This window comes from Pogona vitticeps, chromosome 4, assembly GCF_051106095.1.
Source record: "Pogona vitticeps strain Pit_001003342236 chromosome 4, PviZW2.1, whole genome shotgun sequence".
Lineage (NCBI taxonomy): Eukaryota > Metazoa > Chordata > Lepidosauria > Squamata > Agamidae > Pogona > Pogona vitticeps.
The window spans coordinates 47,578,059-47,597,034 of NC_135786.1; the positions used below are offsets into that span (position 1 = coordinate 47,578,059).

Below are 18,976 nucleotides of genomic sequence, written 5' to 3' on the forward strand. Positions count from 1 at the left end.
CGAAGCTACCAGAATGAATTTGACACAACTCCGGGAGGCAGTGGAAGATAGGAGGGCCTGGCGTGCTCTGGTCCATGGGGTCACAAAGAGCCGGACACAACTGAACGATTAAACGACGACGAGAGGCCAATGAAAAGTTTTCCAATGCATTGATGCTCCAGTCATTATTTTTTTAAAAAAATGAAAAATAAAAGGGCATGCAGGCAAACAACATCACTGGTGGAAGCAGTACAAGGCGTTTTGCCAATAAAAGTATGGGTACAGCCGTGCTCACAGGACATCACTGTAATTCAGACCTGGGCAAAGTGCAGCCCTTCAGATGTTGCTGAACTGCAAATCCCAACATTCCTCACTGTGTGGGCTAGGCCCAACTCTCCTCGCTATTGGCTGTGTGGGCTAGGCCCAACTCTCCTCACTACTGGCTGCGTGCGCTAGGCCCAACTCTCCTCAATATTGGCTGTGTGGTCTAGGAATTATGGGAGTTGCAGTTCAACAACATCTGGAGGGCCACATTTTGCCCATCCCTACTGTAATTGTTGCATGATGAATCCCACAAGAAAAAAGTAGAAGCCTCCTGGTAGGTAGGATCTGATGCGGAGAGAGCACGGAGGGAGAACAAAAGGATCAATAATGACCTTGCATCATCTGAACCAAAGGGGTCAAAATTCATGAGAAGTAACTCAAAAATATTTTGCTGGTGTGACCACAGCCTTACTTAAGTTATTTTGATCCTGTCAGATCGTATCTTCACGAGTTACCAACAGAACTGGCTTCTAACACAAAAAGTCTCTTCTCCTTGTTACAGCTGATACACAATGGGAAAAACAGCTAATGCTGATGTGCCAAGGCACGGACCTAAGTTTCATATACCTGGTAGAAAGACATAATGAGTGCAGCATAAACAGGTACAAAGTACATCAATTTGAATCGCTGAAAACAGTGGGAAAAGAAGAAGACTGAACATGAGATGGATTCATGATCTACCTCATTATTTATAATTCATCTCATCAATAAATGGGACCACAGCCTTCCATATGCATGACCCAAGCAGGGCGTTTAATTACAAGGTCTTTTGGAGGTTATAAACTCATAAGATAGCTGTAAACTAAAAACAATTTGGTAACATGCAATAACAGCAACATCTCTTCAGGACTGCACTTCACAGTCAAATTCCACAGTACTGTACTAACTTGCTACCAAGATTGTGGATGTAAAAAATTTCAAATTAAAAATTAAAATTACCAAAAACTACGAAGCTATACGTAATTAGATTTCACATAGCACAATAAGCTTTAAGGTAAACTTAGGCGTGGTCTGAAAGCAACCTCATTTATCTAATCCCAGCAAACTGATTTCTAAAAGAAGCACAGAATACAGGTGATGGCAGGCTGCACCATCAATGTGGGGAGCACAAGATACATAACAATCTCCAAACACTCATCTGCACGACTGGAGGAAAAAAAGTGTCAAAGGACATAATGTCTTTATAATGTCAAGTTTGTAAGGTCTAATTTAGATTCACCCTGGGGTGCTGAAAATACGTTCAAAGCTTTCCATCTCTTACCCTCTTGCCAAATGTGTGTCATATTAAAATGCAGTTCTACTCATTTTCTTTGTTGTCTGCATTTTCCCCCTCATATTCATCAATACTCAGCCACTATCTATTTTTGAGCAAGACATCTGATGTTTTTAAGTTAAAGCTTTAAATTCTTATTAGGGTTATTTATAAGCCTCTTGCATAGATTATCAATCACTTTTGTTTACATAGTTATCTTGACTGCAAGTATTCAACATAGTGGGCAAGCATGGAGATTTATACGAAGTGAAGAAATTTAATACCCTGCACAGAGGAAGTCAGGACTCATTCATTTCAAAACAGAAAGTGGTTTTTCCCTCTTGAAAAAGAGGATCTGTAAGTTCAATTTAATAACCATTTATACAGGCAGAGGACATCAAATTGCTTCTTAATTGAATCACTTTTCCCGCCCACATTTTTCTGATAAATTCACCTTCCAAGGAGACCTTTTAATTTAATGTGGCTTTTGAAATATTTGGAGTGCTTGTCTAAGAGAATGATACCCTCTCCAATAAACCTATTACTAGACCAGACCCAACATAAACCATCCTGTCCACCAAAGCAATTTATACAGTATGCAGTAATTTTCATAAGTAACATCCTCCTTACAAAAAGGTATAAAATGTTTGCAATATTGCAGTATCCATTTTAAAAGGACCAGTCCCAGATTAATGGGGGAATATTTCTGAAGACTTGCTTCTACCCAACTGAATGCATATGGAACCATTTTCTGCACTGCAGTTTTGGAAGAGGCAGCCATGTTAGTCTGTGCAATCAGATGAAGCAAGATCCAAAGAAACAAAACAAAGCAAAACAGAAAGAAAAACCATGTGGCACCTTAAAGACTATCATATTTCAATGTGCGCTTTCGTGGACAAGTCCATTTCATCAGACATATGGAATAAAAATGAAATCCTGAATAAAATACATTATTATCTAATTGAGATATGTGATCTGTGTTATGGAGTCTGTGAGCTGTAATACAGAAACACAAACACATCTGTATCATTTACTTATTAGTTATATTTATAACCTCTTCTTCCTCTGATCTCAAGCTGTACACATGCCCCCTCTCCACCCACTCAATTTCACAACAAACCTGTGAAGCAAGTCAGGCTAAGGACAAGCTCAAGGACACACAATGAGTTGCATTGTTCTGTGGAGACTAAAAGGTGGATCTCTCAAATCCTGTTGTACTCCACTTCCCCTCTTGAACAGTCAATTAACAGGATGTTAGTGTTCTAAAATGGGCTACAACTAGCTCTAGTTGTAAGAAGGGAAGGGATCCACAAACATCACAACTAACTGTAATTGTGATTACTCTTCTAAATAATACATTTGGTGTAGACTGTTAGCATGTCTCTTGTTCTCCTAGCTGAACTAAGTCATTATATATGTATACTGTATATTAACAATATATTAAAATTAAAGAGGGATGTGACAGTAACAGCTATTTTAACAAAAGCCTTCCTTGGCAGGAAACATGAGCCTTGAAAGCTATCATTATCAGCTTTAGTATTTTCCCCATCCTAGCTATACTTGTAAAGTATCAGTTTGTAAGAAGTGAAGAATTAGGTTATATGGTTTAGATGTAACAGTACATTGACAACACATAAATAACACAGGCTTTGAAACAAGGGCCAGATGAATGATGGAGAAATTCAAACAAAAGCAGGCAAATATTGACCCTGTAGGAAGAACATTCTTCACTACAAGAATGATATTGACAGCTTGTTAGCTTCAAGAAACACAGTTTTCCAGCTCCAACACATACAAACTTCACTGAAAGTGCACAGAAAGTGAGTCCTCTTACTGTGAAGTAGAACTGTTCTGTCTCCTGCTGATTGGCCCGTCTCTTGGCAATACTTGGTTTGCTCATGAAGGTTTCAGAGACTGTTGATTTTACTGATTCCATGGAATTGCTATACTGGAAGCAGTCAGAGACATCAAAATCTTCAATGGTGACAATATCCTGGATAGTTTGCAGTGTGGCCTCCATTGTTTTTTTAACCTGGGTGGGGGAGACAAGAGAGGAATGAAAAGGGAGGGGAGAATGGTGAGGATATAGGAAGCAATACATTTTACTACTGGCATTGGTTACTGCAGCTGTTTCTATGGTCCCCAAGCACACAATGAGCACTAATTAGATCTACAAAACAAAAGGGAGATGGATGATGGAGATTTCAGTCTTCTGCAGACTTACTTGGAAGGAAAAACCATTGAGTGGTATGATCTTGAGCTCCAGTAATATTAAACGGGTGCATCAGGGATTACAAAAATGCTGTGGGGATGGGTTGAAGGTGAGTCAGGGGTTGTCTACCCCTCCTTTTCTCTTAGAAAAGAAAGTTACTTTGCTTCCTTTGGAGAAGAGTAGTATTTGGAGTAACAAGAAGAGGAAGAAAATAAGATATGTTAATCTCTTTGCATCTTAGGGAAGATAGACAAAGAGAAGTCATATATAATTTGTGAGGCTTTTATTGGTTAAAGTAAGTCCCGCAATAATGTTGCATGAACTGAACATATAGTTTTAATATGTAGTCTGCAAGGTACCTAACACTTTGCACTTTTCCATGTGATAAAGATAATCAAATTGGAAAAGGCAAGTATATTACATGGCTGTACATGAGCACAAAATAGAACATGCGTGATTATGAATACTCCATTATTCAAACATTTAAAATTCATTGTAAAATATATTCCACTGTTTTTGATTGTTTCAATTTGCATCCCACCTTCCCATTGCACAATGAAATGTGCAAGATGACTGAAGCTGTTCATTAACCCACCCCAGTTCTGATCTATGGATTGTATAGCAGATGCTCCTTAATGCAATTTGGCACAACTATCTTATTTTCTTCTTCCCCTTGCCAAAGTACACACAGGACAGAAGCCCATGGTAACTCAAGCTACATGTCCTGTTATCAAGAACCAAGATGTCAATAAAGGCAAGATTATATAGGGTTAGTACTGTTCCAAATATTCTTCATTTTCTCAAATAGAAAAATATGGCCACTCAAAAACCATAAGCTGACTTCTAAACTGAAAAACAGGCTGGAGAAGGTAAAGTTCAGGATTAAGCCCTAGGCTTTCAGTGCCAATATAAACACACTTTGCACAGATGAAGGCCATGAATAACCCATTTGCCCTCACCATGCTATCCAAGGTGCATAAGAAGGGGCCTATCCTCCTCCTCCTCCTATTGCAATGTTATGTAAAAGGCAGGATAAAAGTCAAACTCAGTCAAATGACAGAGATTTTGCCATTTCAATCAACATTAAAGTCTGCAATGCAACATATTCTAGAAGGTAACAATAAGACTAAACATCGTCAAAATGGGAGAGCTCATCTAAAATCATTGTTGTTTCAATGTAGTTGTTCAAAAGTAATTAATGTTAGGAACCGAAGCACATTTGGTTTGCCTCAGAAGCTTTTCTGTGGAATGAAGTTACTAATACAGATTTTGTTCCTTGCTATCCTTCCTTTTCCTCATTTGCTGTTTAGACCAGCAAAACAGTACGAAGTGGAAAAGAGGAGACACTATTGAGAAAATTGCTATGAGTAGTGTGGAGTTTTGTGTTAGCTCACCTCTTCATTTTCAATCTTTAGTGTGGATAGCCTAGACTGGAGCTGCTGACATCTCTGAACCAACTCACTTTGCACTGGCTGCTGGGCACATAGCTGGAAGACCTGGAGAAGAAGAAAAAAAACACTTTGTATATACAGTGGTGCCTCGCATAACGTTTTTAATTGGTTCCAAAAAAAAAAACCTTATGCGAAAAAAACTTTATGCGAAACACCATTTCCCATAGAGATGCATTGGAAACCGGTTAATCCGTTCCAATAGGCACGGATTGCCATCCTTAAGCGAAAAAACCCATAGGAAACATTGTTAAACAATACAATGTTTCCTCCATTGGAATGTATTGTAGCTGACTCAATAGGTTTCAATGGCTTTGCGAAGTCAATTTTTGCAAAATTAAGTGTGTCATAAAAGGGTCAAAAATGGTTTTAAATGCTTGGATTAGCTTCTGCACCCTCTAAAACGGATGCAAAAGTTAATTTGGCTTTGATCTGACTTTTCGTTAATTAATGGTGAATTTTTTCCCCCCAACTTTTGACAGCTGTCAAAATCTGACAGCTCCATTATTTCCTATGGGGGAAGAAAAAATTCACAAAAAATTAATGAAGACGCAGCAACTGTTCTAAATTCTTGGGTTCGTTAGAGGACCCCCTAAGTTGTGTGCAAACCTGATTTGGCTTTGATCTGAACTTTCCTTAATTTTTTGTAAATTGTTTTCTCCCCCATAGGAAAGCATGGAGCTGTCAGATTTTGACAGGTCCATTGGTTCCTATGGGCCAAAAAACAAAAATTCACAAAAAATTAACGAAACGTCAGATCAAAGCCAAATCAGGTTTGCACATGACTTAAGGGGTCCTCTAATGAATCCAAGCATTTAGAACCGTTTTGGACCCTTCTAAGACACTTTTTAAATTGAAAACAAAAAAAACGTTAAGCGAAGCAGGGGACCTAAAACCAAAAACGTTAAGCGAAGCATGGTCCCAAAAACGCTATGCGAAAATCGCCCATAGGGAAAAACGTTATACGAAGCACAATCTGCCTCTGAAAAAATAAACGTTAAGCGAAAAAAACGTTAAACGAAGCAAACGTTAAGCGAGGCACCACTGTATTTTGCACACATGGCCCCCATTCTTCACTTTATCTTGACTGGGTTATACAGCAATGGAGCAAGGAATAAACTGGGATATGTATTATCAAAATAAATGTAAACACTTTACAAGTTGGTGTAAGACTTTTTATAGCCACAACATTAAAACTGAAAAACTTGACCCATCTAAATAGCAAATCTATGACGATGAGAACGAAAACCTGCACCATTTGAAATCAATATGTACAGTCTAATAAACAAAGGAAGGAACCACACAAAGTAGATTTCTTTTACAGTTTTGTGGTTCTAACAATACTGAAGTTGTGGAAAGTACAACTGGAAGGAGGAGGCTGGTGTGGGAAGAAGGCAGGGGTTGGAATCCTATTTTTTCCAGTGAAACTTGTTTGTCTGAGATACGTCTATTCTACAAAAGAAAACATATTTCTGCTTCTGCTTCCTCCCAGTAATAGCAAAAGCAGGTTGCTGAGAGAACAGTTTTTAGAAAGAAAAGAGCTCAAGGTGAAAAGGTACCAAAACCTCTTACCCTTTAAAATAACAATCCGAATACTGTAGCTGCATTTTACAAACAAAAACTCAAAAAACAAACAACCCCCTCCCCCAAAAAACCCAACCACCACTCCCCAAAAAAACCCAGACCAGTCTCTATAAAGAATCATGGAATTACACAGAATAGATAGACCTGCTCAGTATGTCAGAAGACAAGGGCATGTTAATTTCCTTCCCCATAACACTGACTTAATTTGATGACCTATAAGACAAGATAGTTTTGCATGTGCACAGAGCTCCTTTGTATTCTCCTCTACATGAGCCACAAACGATCCACAAGATCTCTATCAGGGGTCTCCTACCAACTCTCCTCAGACTGAAGAAGCTACTTGGATGACCAGTGAAAAATTTCAACCTAAAAAGAAACAAATCCAGTTGCCATGACTCAACTTCTAGATAACCTCACATGGATGGATGACTGAGAATCTTCATAGACACAAATTCTCTAATTAACCACAGTTCCCCATTTCATTAATACTAGGAAATCTGGATCAAATGAAATAGGAAATTTTGGTTAATTAGTGATTTCTTGGTTTAATCATGGCTAGTGATGAAAGAGCAAAATGACTGCTTGCATGGGGGAGAGCCATGTTCATATCTTGATTTATTAATAACAATTCAGACACTTCATCCACCAGCCCCTCTTCAAACCTGTAATATTCAGAGAACTAGACTCAATATGTTAATGTTCAAAGAAGCAAATTAGTTTTAAAAAGTATATTGAACCTCTGACTCCACATTTCAAAAGAAAAGTTATGAATGCCATTGTCCAAATTTTAATGCACATTTTTGCCAAATTTCAAGCAACCAAGTTATGAGAACTACTTCTGTGCCTGGTTTTTGTTTACTAAATAGCAAAAAGAAGGGAATGCATGAAATTAGATTGTAAGCCTGATATGGCAAAGTAAATTTCTGCTCCCATTGTGTTCCTAATCAGCCACTTCTCCCCTTCATGGCTGTTATATACCTTTCTAGAAAAATTGCCAGAGGGTAAATATATATTTATTTATTTTCATTTATTTAAAATATTTTTATCTAACTTTTCTCCTTAAAAAGAATGTAAGGTGCATAAGAGCAGTATCAATGATATAGGAATGTCAAAATATTATTTCTTGAATATTTTGGTATGGAGTCAGGGGGAAATAAAGTCATTCTGGGATTTGACTTTTAAATTGATCTAGATGCATGCAACACTAAATTTAGAAATATAAATTTAAAAATAGTGCTCCACACTATTTATGTATTTATTATTCATTTATTTGTTTTATTTATAGGCTGTCTTTCTCCTGATAAGGGGACCCAAGGCAGCTCACAATATTAAAAGAAAAGAGTATATTCACATAACCGAACTGATGTTGACCCATTTTAGTGATTTTTTTACTAGTCCAAATGTAAGTATGATAAATAAGTGAGAGGACCAGCCAGCTACATATACTGTGTTTTTTCTTTGACACAACTATCTACAGTGATAGGACTATACTCCCCTGTTTCTCTGAAAATAAACCCTAGTATGACTTTTCAGGATGCTGGTAATATAAACCCTACCCCCAAAATAAGCCTCTTCAGTGAAACCTTGCCCTCCCCCATTGTGCAACAACCAGAAGATGGCATGACAGTGTTTGAATAAATGTACCTTATTTTTCTGTGTATAAGATGCCCCCCTTTTCTAATCCAAAATTAAGAAATCTAAGTGGGGCTTAGGAAATGTAGAGTAAAAAGGATCAAAGTGCTGCAGGATGGCTTTGATCCCTGCTTTCTCCCTTTGTTGTAAGCCCCGCATGGCTTAGCAAAAGGAGGGGGAATGGGATCAAAGCAATGCCGCAACTGAACATTTTGATCCCTTTCCCCCTTATACAGCCACGCGATTGCTTTGATCCTTCCCCCCTCCTTTTGCTAAGCCCCATGGGACTTAGCAGGCAGAGGGGAAAGCAGGGATCAAAGCCATCCTGCAGCACTTTGGTCCCTGCTTCCCCTCCACTTGTTTTTTTCTCCTCAGCTTACTTCTGTGTATAAGATGACCCTCAATTTTTAGTCTAAAGATTTTAGACAAAAGTATAGTCTTATACACAGAAGAATGTGGTAGATTGTTGTATATGAAAAAAAACCATCCCCTGAAAATAAGCCCTAATGCATTTTTTGGAGCAAAAATTAATAGAAGACCCTGTCTTATTTTCAGGGAAACACGGTATTAGATCTGTAAATATGAATACATAATAAATGTAACATACACACAGAGTCATTGCTGCAGCCTGTTTGAATGCTGACAATTTCTCACATATTTGGTGAACGTATACATGTAGAGAAGGAGTGTGGACATCAGCCTAATAGTCTGTGTCAGAATTCATTAGTACACATTTCATAATTCTGGACATTTATCACAGATGCTTTGGACTATCACATGAAACTACATCTGCCAATGTATATCACGGGCGAATGGATTCCATGGGAGAGCTCAGACCTTCCAAATGTGTCTGCATCACTGAGACAATCTTGCTTTCCATTGAATATATATACAGTACTCTGGTTGCTAACTACAATGACTAAATAGCATGGGCTTTGAACAGATCGGAAAGTAGCCAGAAAGTGAATTTAGTAATAAAATGTCCAAATGGTGCAATGCTGAGAATAATTACATCCAATAGTCACAACAATCAAACTAGAGACTGGGTGCCCTTACAGAAAATAATATCATTCTGCATAGTATCCAATGGCACTTGGGTCTTTAACAACATGAACTCTAATATATCACAGCTGTGCTAAAAAGCAGGGTGAATTCCTTGTATAAGAAAACTGCAAACAGAACTAATGCAAAGCATCTGTGATATTTTCTCTTGGGAAAGATCAACTGGATGAAAGTAACATGCAATAAATACCAAAGAAAATGCAATAAAATACTGAACTTCAGTTTTATGGTTTGCCATCCAGCAACCACGATTGTTAGTCTTCAGAAGCTATCTTTATAAGAAATTCTCAGGGTGTGGATGGGGAAGCAAAATGAAAACTGCTGAATTCAGTACAACAGTGCGGCACCTTAACATCAGTGATTCCTCATGCAGATAATAGTATCTACATAAAGAACTTGCAGCAACATGAGAGAAAAGAGACCCAGAAATATCAGTCTAATATACAGATACGTGGGGGACAATCTGGAAGAAATAAAAAGCCAAAAGAGAAGGTTGTGATATGGCACACTACAAATCCATCTTTAATTGTGAGAACACAAGTCTGCAAGTCCTGATTTATATCAATGTCCCAGCATCTAATGAATAGTAGTCATAATCAGGAAACAGAATCACATGTTCACCAAATGCTGTTTGGAAATCAGATGTTAGAACAGTGAAAAGATACCTTCCTCTTAAACAAATGTAGGTGTAGGGAAGGAAACCAGGCTACACCATATCTTCCTGCACTTCGTTCGCTCTCTAGAACAGCCTTCATTTAAAGAATGTCTATAATCAACTCTTCTTCTAAGCAAATCATCCTACTGGAAACTACAGGAAATAGTCAACAGATGAAAGCAAATACATTGCTTACCACATTTATTTTACTCTCCTTTTTACTTCTAAGATACATCCATTATAAAAAGCAACCAACATTACAAAGTGAAGACTGTACAAACTAGTACCAAGATGTCTAGAGGTAAAGAAGTGTACTGATGAAATTGTAGGATAATGTTGTGTATCTGAAATCCAGTCATAGCATAAAAAGGGTATACAGAACCCTCCCCACATGCTTAAGAAAGCATGGAGGAGGCTGCAGATCCACATTGGCTAAACCTATCCAATACAATCACCATACGGCAGCACTGTGTTCACAGTGAATATCATCCAAATGACATTTGATAGAGGTTCTCTCCAAACACAGTTGTATGCCTAAAAGCTCCTATATTAGAGAAGCAATTCTCAATAGCCAGTCTTTCCTTGCATGTACACACATCTGCACATACATCTGCATGCATGGAGAACTGCCAATCCGATATCTTTTGGGGAAGCACAGCCATAGTGCATGGCCAGCAGGTGAGGTCAGTCCATGCAACCCTGCTCTCTCTCCATGCATTCATTTAAAATATATGGGGGACATGTATATTCCCCTGAAGTCACAGATCAATCAACACCACAGTTTACTTTATCTTGTACACAATGTTTCTAAATATGACTACAAAGGAAACCCCTATTTATGCATATTCATAGAGAAGAGTAGAACTAACCATGTCACCCATATGAGGCTGAAATTCAAACTTCATGGGTGGGCAGAAGACATTGTTGCTCATCTCCATGAGACGCTGCTTGTCACTGTTAGCATCCAAGTTCTCCACTGCATTCTCAATGGCATCCAGGCCTTCATGCTTTGATTGTTCCAAGTTCAACTCTGCTGACAGGAATGTCCTGAGTGCCCTGCCAAGGCTGGCATGATATCCTAGATCACAGCACTGCTGGAAAAAAAAACACAAGCAAGCAGAAACTACCTGAAAACTCAAGATTCTATAAGAATACGAGTCACAGAAAATACAATGTAATATTACATTCATTATTCAATACAGTACACACAAATCTTGGTCTGAACAGGTCCAACAACTTGTGCAAGAAACACAAAACTGATTTCCAGACCTGAGCTATAGTGACTTTAATAGACTTACATTTGCTTAATGGGGCTTGATATCCTTCATTTAAAAACACTGCCATACTTATAGCCACTATGGAATCATGTCTTGTATTGAACACGCACGATCTATTTTTGTAGCTTCTTGCCTTATCAGGTGGAAGCCTGGACACAATCCAGTTACAGACAAAATCACCTCCTGCTTGATGCTTATCTGTCTTTCCAACCCAGCTCAAATTCTTAGAGCAACACAAAATCCATTTCTAGTTTGATGCTATAATCTCTGTATTCAGACCAGAAATATGCCATCACAACAGTTATCCTTGCCAAGATAATTATTGCAGTGCAGCCTTCACTAACCTGTTGACTTCTGTAGGTTTTGGAATACAACTTCGACCAGCTCCAGAGAGTATGGGGACAACATGAGTTGTCATCCAAAATGCCCAGAAGGCACCAGGGTGGGGAAGGCTGCTACAATACATTGCATGTGGGTTGCTTTAAAATCATTTGAAATCTTCATTAAACTAGTGAAGAACACACTAGCCAAATGTCTTTGGAACTGAACACTGTGATCAGATTACAACAATATTTAAAATATTTACTGTTTCCCAGTTTTTCCATACATTTAAAGACTTTTCATGATGGCCCTGACATCTTGGGTTTGGTAAGTACCTACAAGAGAGGAGATCTTCTCAGTGGTGACATTTTCCATTTCTTTTCTTTGATTGCCTGTCAACTATCTTAGTTAATGCTTAAGTGCATTCTCTTCATTTTTGAAGTTTTTTTATTTGTATCTGGAGTTTGCCTTACCTGTATTTTCCCTCTTGGTTTTAAATGCTGTTTTAATAGCTTCTTTTTACTGTTTTAACTGCTGTTTTTATTGTGCATTATTCTGCTTCTGCACTCTTGCTTTGTATTTGAAAAACACAGTAGGTCTGTTTGTGGGACAATAACCCCCTGAATTAAATAAATAATTTGAGAAGATCCACTTTGCAAACAGAGGAAAGAAAGTGAAGGAAATATTGAAATACAAGTATCAAAGTCAAATATTTGCTAAATGTACTGACCTTAGCATATTGTTAATGAAAGCTAATTTTTTACCAAGCCAAAATTCACTACTTATGGGAAAGATCTCCTGTCATTACTTCACACAAACACACAAAGTCCTGATTTGATCCTTAAAAAGACCCCCCCCAAAAAAATATAAGAGAATGGCTCCCATTCTAAAAAATGAGTGCAAAAATTGCATGTGCTAGGAAGCCATCCAAAAGGAAGAGAAGCCCATCTGTTTGATGGATGTCCTACTCCAAAAGCTGGTATCAATGGAATCTCCTCCTTTGGCATAAGCATTTGGGGGCAGGATGGATCCGTATCACAAAAAGAAAAGCAAAAAGGGAAGAAAATAAATGGGAAAAGAAGAGGAAAGATATACAAATCCAGACACCTTCTATGGTTTTAAAATAAGAATCCTGTCATTGTCTGCTATAACATGACTGGGTACAGTGCCAAAAGCCTGTGGCAGGTGGTGGATTCTTGTAAAGCAGCAGCAGTTGCTGGCTTTACTGGAAAGGCACAATGAAAGAACACTGAATTCAATCAAGAAGCACAAAGACCAAGCACAAAAACAAAAGCTGCTTGATTGAGAATTTGCACAGGCAGAGGGCGTTTCCATTGGTAAACAGCCATCTAAGCAGTTGCAGCTTTGCCAGTGCATTAAAATTCCATGTTTTGCAAAGTGCAATTGGAGGGAAACCAGTTTTAGTGAGAATTACTACCCAATTATGATGCAGATCAACTGAAACTTAACAAAAAATTATTATCAGTTGAACATCTGTGTTAATATGCCCTTTAATTTACTGAAGCCCCAGCCTGATGGATGGATTCAGTTCAGATAAAGTTGCCTGTTTGGCAAAATACATCCCATGCAATTGCATTCATCTTCACGTTATCTGTTTCCATTCATGGAACTGGAAAGGGAAATGGTAATTCATATTTTATAAGCTATCTCATAAGAAATCAGGAGGATTAGATTAAGACAGTGATGTTTCCATCTTTATAGTAACTGCTGGCAGCAAAAAACATGTTCAGTACTCCTTCCCCATCACTAACATTTTAAAACGTCCAAAATATCACATTTATAAGTGTGTCAGTCTTGCCGGCCTTTTCTAGGTTATATAAATCTTTGATGGAAAATGTTCTCCAAGGAAATCAATTTTTTATAAGAATTTAATGATAGCTCATCCAAATTCACTCCTCAGCATGACAGCTCATTAACCCTTTACCAGCTACAAGACTTAAAATACAAACCCAGAACAACATAATGCAAGTAAATACTGCAGGTTTCAAAATTCAGAGCAGAAGAACACTCCATAACTGTCCAATCTTAAGTGCTTTCAAAGGCAAGCAATACTTGTTTACACACTGCAGTTTACATATAGCTGGGGAAGATTTTGTGAATAGTTAAAATGAGTTATTACGTAGGTGAATTCTATTTGTTATATATCTACCACTTTGGTTTGCTTGGTTTCTTTTAAAATCTTTATTTCTTTAATTAATATCAACACATAGACAACTGTATAAGTAATATTCTATGGATTAAATCTTATCTGGTGCTTTCTATTCTGTAGCACACACTTCTATGGTAAACAACAATAATAAGAATCTTGGAACTGATTAGCTGGAAGGCACCCTATGGACCATCGAGTCCAGCCCCTGTCAAGGAGGCACAGCAGAGAATCAAATGCCCAACTTCTGGCTCCGCAGCCAGATACCTATACCATTGACTATCCAGCAGTTTAAAACAAGTGTCTGTTTTTCTGGATTTTTTTCCACCCATGCTGGGTGGGAAGATGGAGACATTGTCATCCCTTTGAGAATTTAGTTTTATAGTTCAGGCATAGTCCTAGATTCAGCTTTGAACCTGCATGTTTCAGTTCCAGTGGTGTTTAGGAGTATGTCTGTATCGCTGAAGCCAATGCGCCTACTGTACCTGTTGAAATGTCTGACCTTGCCACACTGACATAGTGTTTTGTTATAACTAGGTTGATGATTATATATAATATGCACTGCAAGAGATGAGGAGCACCTTTCAGAAACTTCAGCTGGCCCAGTGTACTGCAATTAGATTGCCAACCAGTGCCAGTTACAGGGCATGTGTAACTCCCATATTACAAAAGTTTTAATAACCACTGGTCTGTTTCCAGACACAATCACAACTTGCCATCAGCCTGTCTGAAGGACAATATTTTCACACATGAAGCTGCTAAGATTTTAAGAGCCTCAGAGAAGTCCTCTTCTCGATCCCTCCACAATTTGAAGCACATTTCATGGAAACATGAGAGGGGGCCTTCTTGTAACTACTCTCAGTTCCTGGAACTCCTTTCCAAAAGTTTTAGAAAAAGTAGCCATCTTAGTCTGTGCTAGCATACCGGGCTAAAAAGAAAAGAAAAATCAAAAATAAAGAAGGCAAAAATGTTAAACTAACTGCTATATTTTAAGGTGAGCTTCCTCAGATCTAAAAAAGTCGCCTTGCCCACGAAAGCACAGCAGATAGTCTTTAAGGTGCCACAATGTTTTTATTTTTAAAGTTTTATTTCATTTCTGGACTGATATCTTTCCAAAAGAGGAAAGAGTAACCATATATTTGATATCCCTCTGTCAGCCATCAAAGATATCCACATTCAGGTAGGTTTGGGGCCCTTAAGCTCACTTGTCAATTGCTGAAACTGGTTTTAAAAACTGTATAATATTTCTCATTTTAATTATATTTTAAAGAAAGTTCCTTTTATATTTCAACTATGCTTCAAGTATAATTTTCTCATTTTATTTTGTCTTGCATTATTAGCAGTGATATTTATGGCAGAATGTCCTTTATGATGGAATAAAAATAAGTATTTTATGTTTAAAAAGTTGTGGCCACGTGCAGAGAAGCCAAGACTCGAGAGGCTCATGCTCCTTTTCATTTTAAAATGTTTAAATTCAGCAAGAGAGTATGTGGTTGCTTCAGTACATACTAGAAACATTTTTTAAAGAACACACCTCTTGCTCTTTTGAGAGCCACTTAAAACTGAACCATAGATAACTAGTAGTCTCTTAAGCTTTAAAAACCACTGTTGTACATGTTTAGAAGTCTAACCAGTCCTAACACAGAGGATGCAGGCTTCATTTCTATCTAGATAGTAATCTTGCTGTGGCACTTTTTTACTTCTAAGGTCATATGTTTATAAGGAGACAAAAGGACACTGCTACAGGGAAGTAACTTGTCTTAAGACTGTCTAGACAAAAAAACTCAAGGTGATGTGTGTCAGCATTCATCTTAGCAGCTCTGTTATGTGCTGTCAAGTCAGACCCAACTTATAGCAATTCTAACAGGGCTTTCAAAGTGAGATATTATTTAAGGAATGGTTTGACCAGTGCCTCGCCCCTAGTGAGTTTCCATGGCTGACTAAGGATTTGAACCCAGGCCTCCTGAGTCCCAGTCTTTCACTCTATTCATTATACCACACTGGTTATCTAGAGCTATAGCCAGTACCAATCTCAATATTGTTTTGTTGTAGTAATTGTATTAGCTGTTAGGCATCTAAACAAAACAGAAGAACCACTGCTTACCTTGATCCTTCCTTTAATCCTGCTAGTCAGACATATTTTCCCATTAGTGCAATATCTGTTTAACATAAAGGATTAGCACCAGTCCAAAGAGTTTCAGTAAATTCAAACCCATCTGGGGAATGATTCAACTGAATGATTGTGTCAATACTTCCAGTTGTTTCTAGTAACGTTAAATCCAACAGGCGGCCAATGTCTTCAATTGCAAGCATTTTCAGTTTATACTTTTGAAATTCTAGGCAAATGGCTTCTATAGGAAGTACTAACAGCACTAGGTGAAGAGTATCAACTTCAGGGTTTTCTTGTTTTTCCAAACACATCAAACACTACTTGAATACTGGAACTGTGCCCTTAGTGTTTGGATTTGTTTTTCCTCAACTCAGTGATCGCTCTTTCAACCATTTTAAAGTTGGATTTGTATGCAAATACTATTAGCTCAGATGCAGAACACAAACATTGCATTGGTAAGGTCCCAGGTTCAATTCTCAGTCTCTTCAAGCAGGACTAGGAAAGATCAACTGTCAAGGAAAGTTACTTTTTGTGGCCTACAACTCCACAAGCTGGCTAGGAATTGTCCACAAAACAAATTTCCCAAGCCCTGGAAGAAGCCCTACCTAATAAGGTGGACAGATCAATGCTCTAGAATGATTCCTAAGGCTGGTGCTCTAGTCCTGGCTTGGACTCAGCCAGATACTTCAGGTAAATCCTCCAAGTTCCTCATGCCTTCAGGCTGATTTTAATATGAGATTTAGCATTCACAAGATGATTTTAAAAATACCTCAAACTTGCTTTTCTGTTACCTTGCCCCTGAAATGACGTGAACTCTTTACAAACCCATGGCAAATGAGTAAGAGAGAATGAGTAAGAGGGAAGTGTTCAGTTGGACTCAACTGAGAAGTCGGTTGTTTAGGATTGGCCCTGAAGCGGGGGTGGGTGGGGTGTTGCATGCCGTTGAAGACTGCCACAACTTAGGTACTAGAAGGATGAGTACTGCAGTACTGTCAGTCAGAAACCTTAGCCCTCAGGAGTAGAAAAAGTGATCCATTGCTTAGATGAATGCATCTGGCTGGAGTCTGAGCATAACCAGACAGCTTTGCCAGGAGTCCAAGGACTCCTGGGAAGAGTTTGCTGTAATCTGGATAAATGATGGTGCTTATCTCAACTCTTTCAGATTACCTCTCTGTGTTTAAAGAAGAGTTAAGGATTCATTAAGAAAATCCAAATGGGCTCTGATATGATTCTTTGCAACATGTGTCTTAGGAAACCTTATTAAAGCTTACTGGCATTGCAACGAGGTGGGGGGAGGACCACAAACATTGGAAGGAATAGCTAGGACTTTTAATGCACCTATATTTGAAGCGATATCACTATGATCACTTTTTCCAATAGTCTCTTCCTTGGCTGATTGTTTTTCATACAACTAAAAGTCCTTAACCTTTAATGCCCAGATTAAAGGGAGAGAAAGGAAGAGTTACAAACTCACTCCTAATGCCCAAAAATGTATCTATTGTCAATTCTTTGGCACTATGCCCCCAGCTCTGTACCTCCTGTCAAGTTTGGAACAGTCTCCTATTGATTCATCAGGTCACTAGTTTCTCCTTGTTCAAATCCTTCTTCCATGACCAGTTGCCTAACAGAGCCTTTCCTATCCTTTGTATAGCAGAGTTCCCTGAATTACATAACACAATATCATTCTCAGCTGAAAATTGTGTATTAGAGAACCATATAAAATGCATATAAAAATAATATGTAAACAAATCATCACACTAGGAAAAACTGCATATAGAAACAAATGAACATCTTCCATACTTTAAAAAAAATCAAGTTGATGCAGACACTGGACAGAATGAATTTGAGTCTGAATATGTGCCAAACTGATGTACAGTGGAACAAGACTAATTTGTTCTTCCTGTAATGCTAGCAGCTTGTGGATAAGACATTTTTCATACAGGCCATGCTGAAACAGGACACTGGCAGTTTGTATTCTCAAGCAGGAGGATCTCAAAATGACTATACTCCATGCATTCCTTGAACAGGCACAATGACCATGATTATGGTTAGGATCAAAATTATTTCCATTATTTTGAATTTATGAAAACTCATATTAAATTCATGGCCATTAGCCAGAAAATCCTGTGCACCATTCAGATAAACAAAGCTGTTTAAATCTCATGGGCATTTAAGGCAATTGGCAGACCAGATTTTATTTAAATGTCATTTCCAACTCTTTTGAAATCATTCTAGTGATGAGAACACTGAAAAAATAACAGAAATTTGAGGTGTTAATATAGCAACCATTGAATATGATACCAAATCCAGCTCTAAGACAAAACAGGTTTTCTACTATTAATGGACCTGCAGTTCAGAGCAAAACTAAACGTAAGGGCCTCCAATAAATGCTTGAACTGAACAGAAATGAGTGTGACCTGTTTGATTTTATGACTGCCTGAATAACAAACAGTGGAGAGCAAGCAAAGGGAGAGGAATTAATTTGCTTGTTTGGAGGCCCCTTTCCCTCAACCAATTACCCTCAGGGCTCCCCAATGACTATTTTTAACCTTGATTACAGGACGCTTCTACAGCTGCCGCCAAGAAACAGAGAAATGCAGTGTTGAGCAGCAAACAGTGAAGGAAGCAGCTCGATACAGTCAATACAACCATCCTGCGGGTCCCACATTATAGAGAGCAACATTTCAGTTAACCCGGCTTAAAAAACTTAGATCTTGTTTGCATTCCAAACATTACCTATTCAATCTCCTCAGCACATAAAACACTACAATTTTTTTCCATTTAGCATCTGGTTAATTGCAGCAGCCCCCAAAATTCCCATCCCTACTGTCAATGTGAAGGGGGTCCACTTCCATCTAGCAAAAGCAGTGAGAGGAATCGATTCTGTCTCCTGACAGGAGTTGGGGAGGGATAAAAACTGTCCTCTACATTTGCCGTGAGGTTTGGACAGTCC

At 38.2% G+C, this 18,976-nt stretch overlaps 1 protein-coding gene across 18 annotated transcripts in view; it reads right to left on the reverse strand.

The window, feature by feature from the left end:
• Positions 1 to 18,976, reverse strand: part of SRGAP2 (SLIT-ROBO Rho GTPase activating protein 2) — a 258,963-nt gene that overhangs the window by 83,015 nt on the left and 156,972 nt on the right. For 11 of the 18 annotated variants that reach the window (XR_013544325.1, XM_072997264.2, XM_078391853.1 and 8 more), the window contains exons 8-10: positions 11,018 to 11,242; positions 5,162 to 5,263; positions 3,390 to 3,587 (exon numbers count right to left, since the gene is read on the reverse strand). Coding sequence is in view for 17 of the 18 variants with exons in the window: in XM_072997264.2 (XP_072853365.1) it covers positions 3,390 to 3,587; positions 5,162 to 5,263; positions 11,018 to 11,242 (525 nt within the window). In the remaining variant the exon portion in view is untranslated. The remainder of the gene's footprint in view (positions 1 to 3,389; positions 3,588 to 5,161; positions 5,264 to 11,017; positions 11,243 to 18,976) is intronic. The other 7 variants (XM_078391856.1, XM_078391855.1, XM_072997265.2 and 4 more) reach the window with 1 other exon arrangement.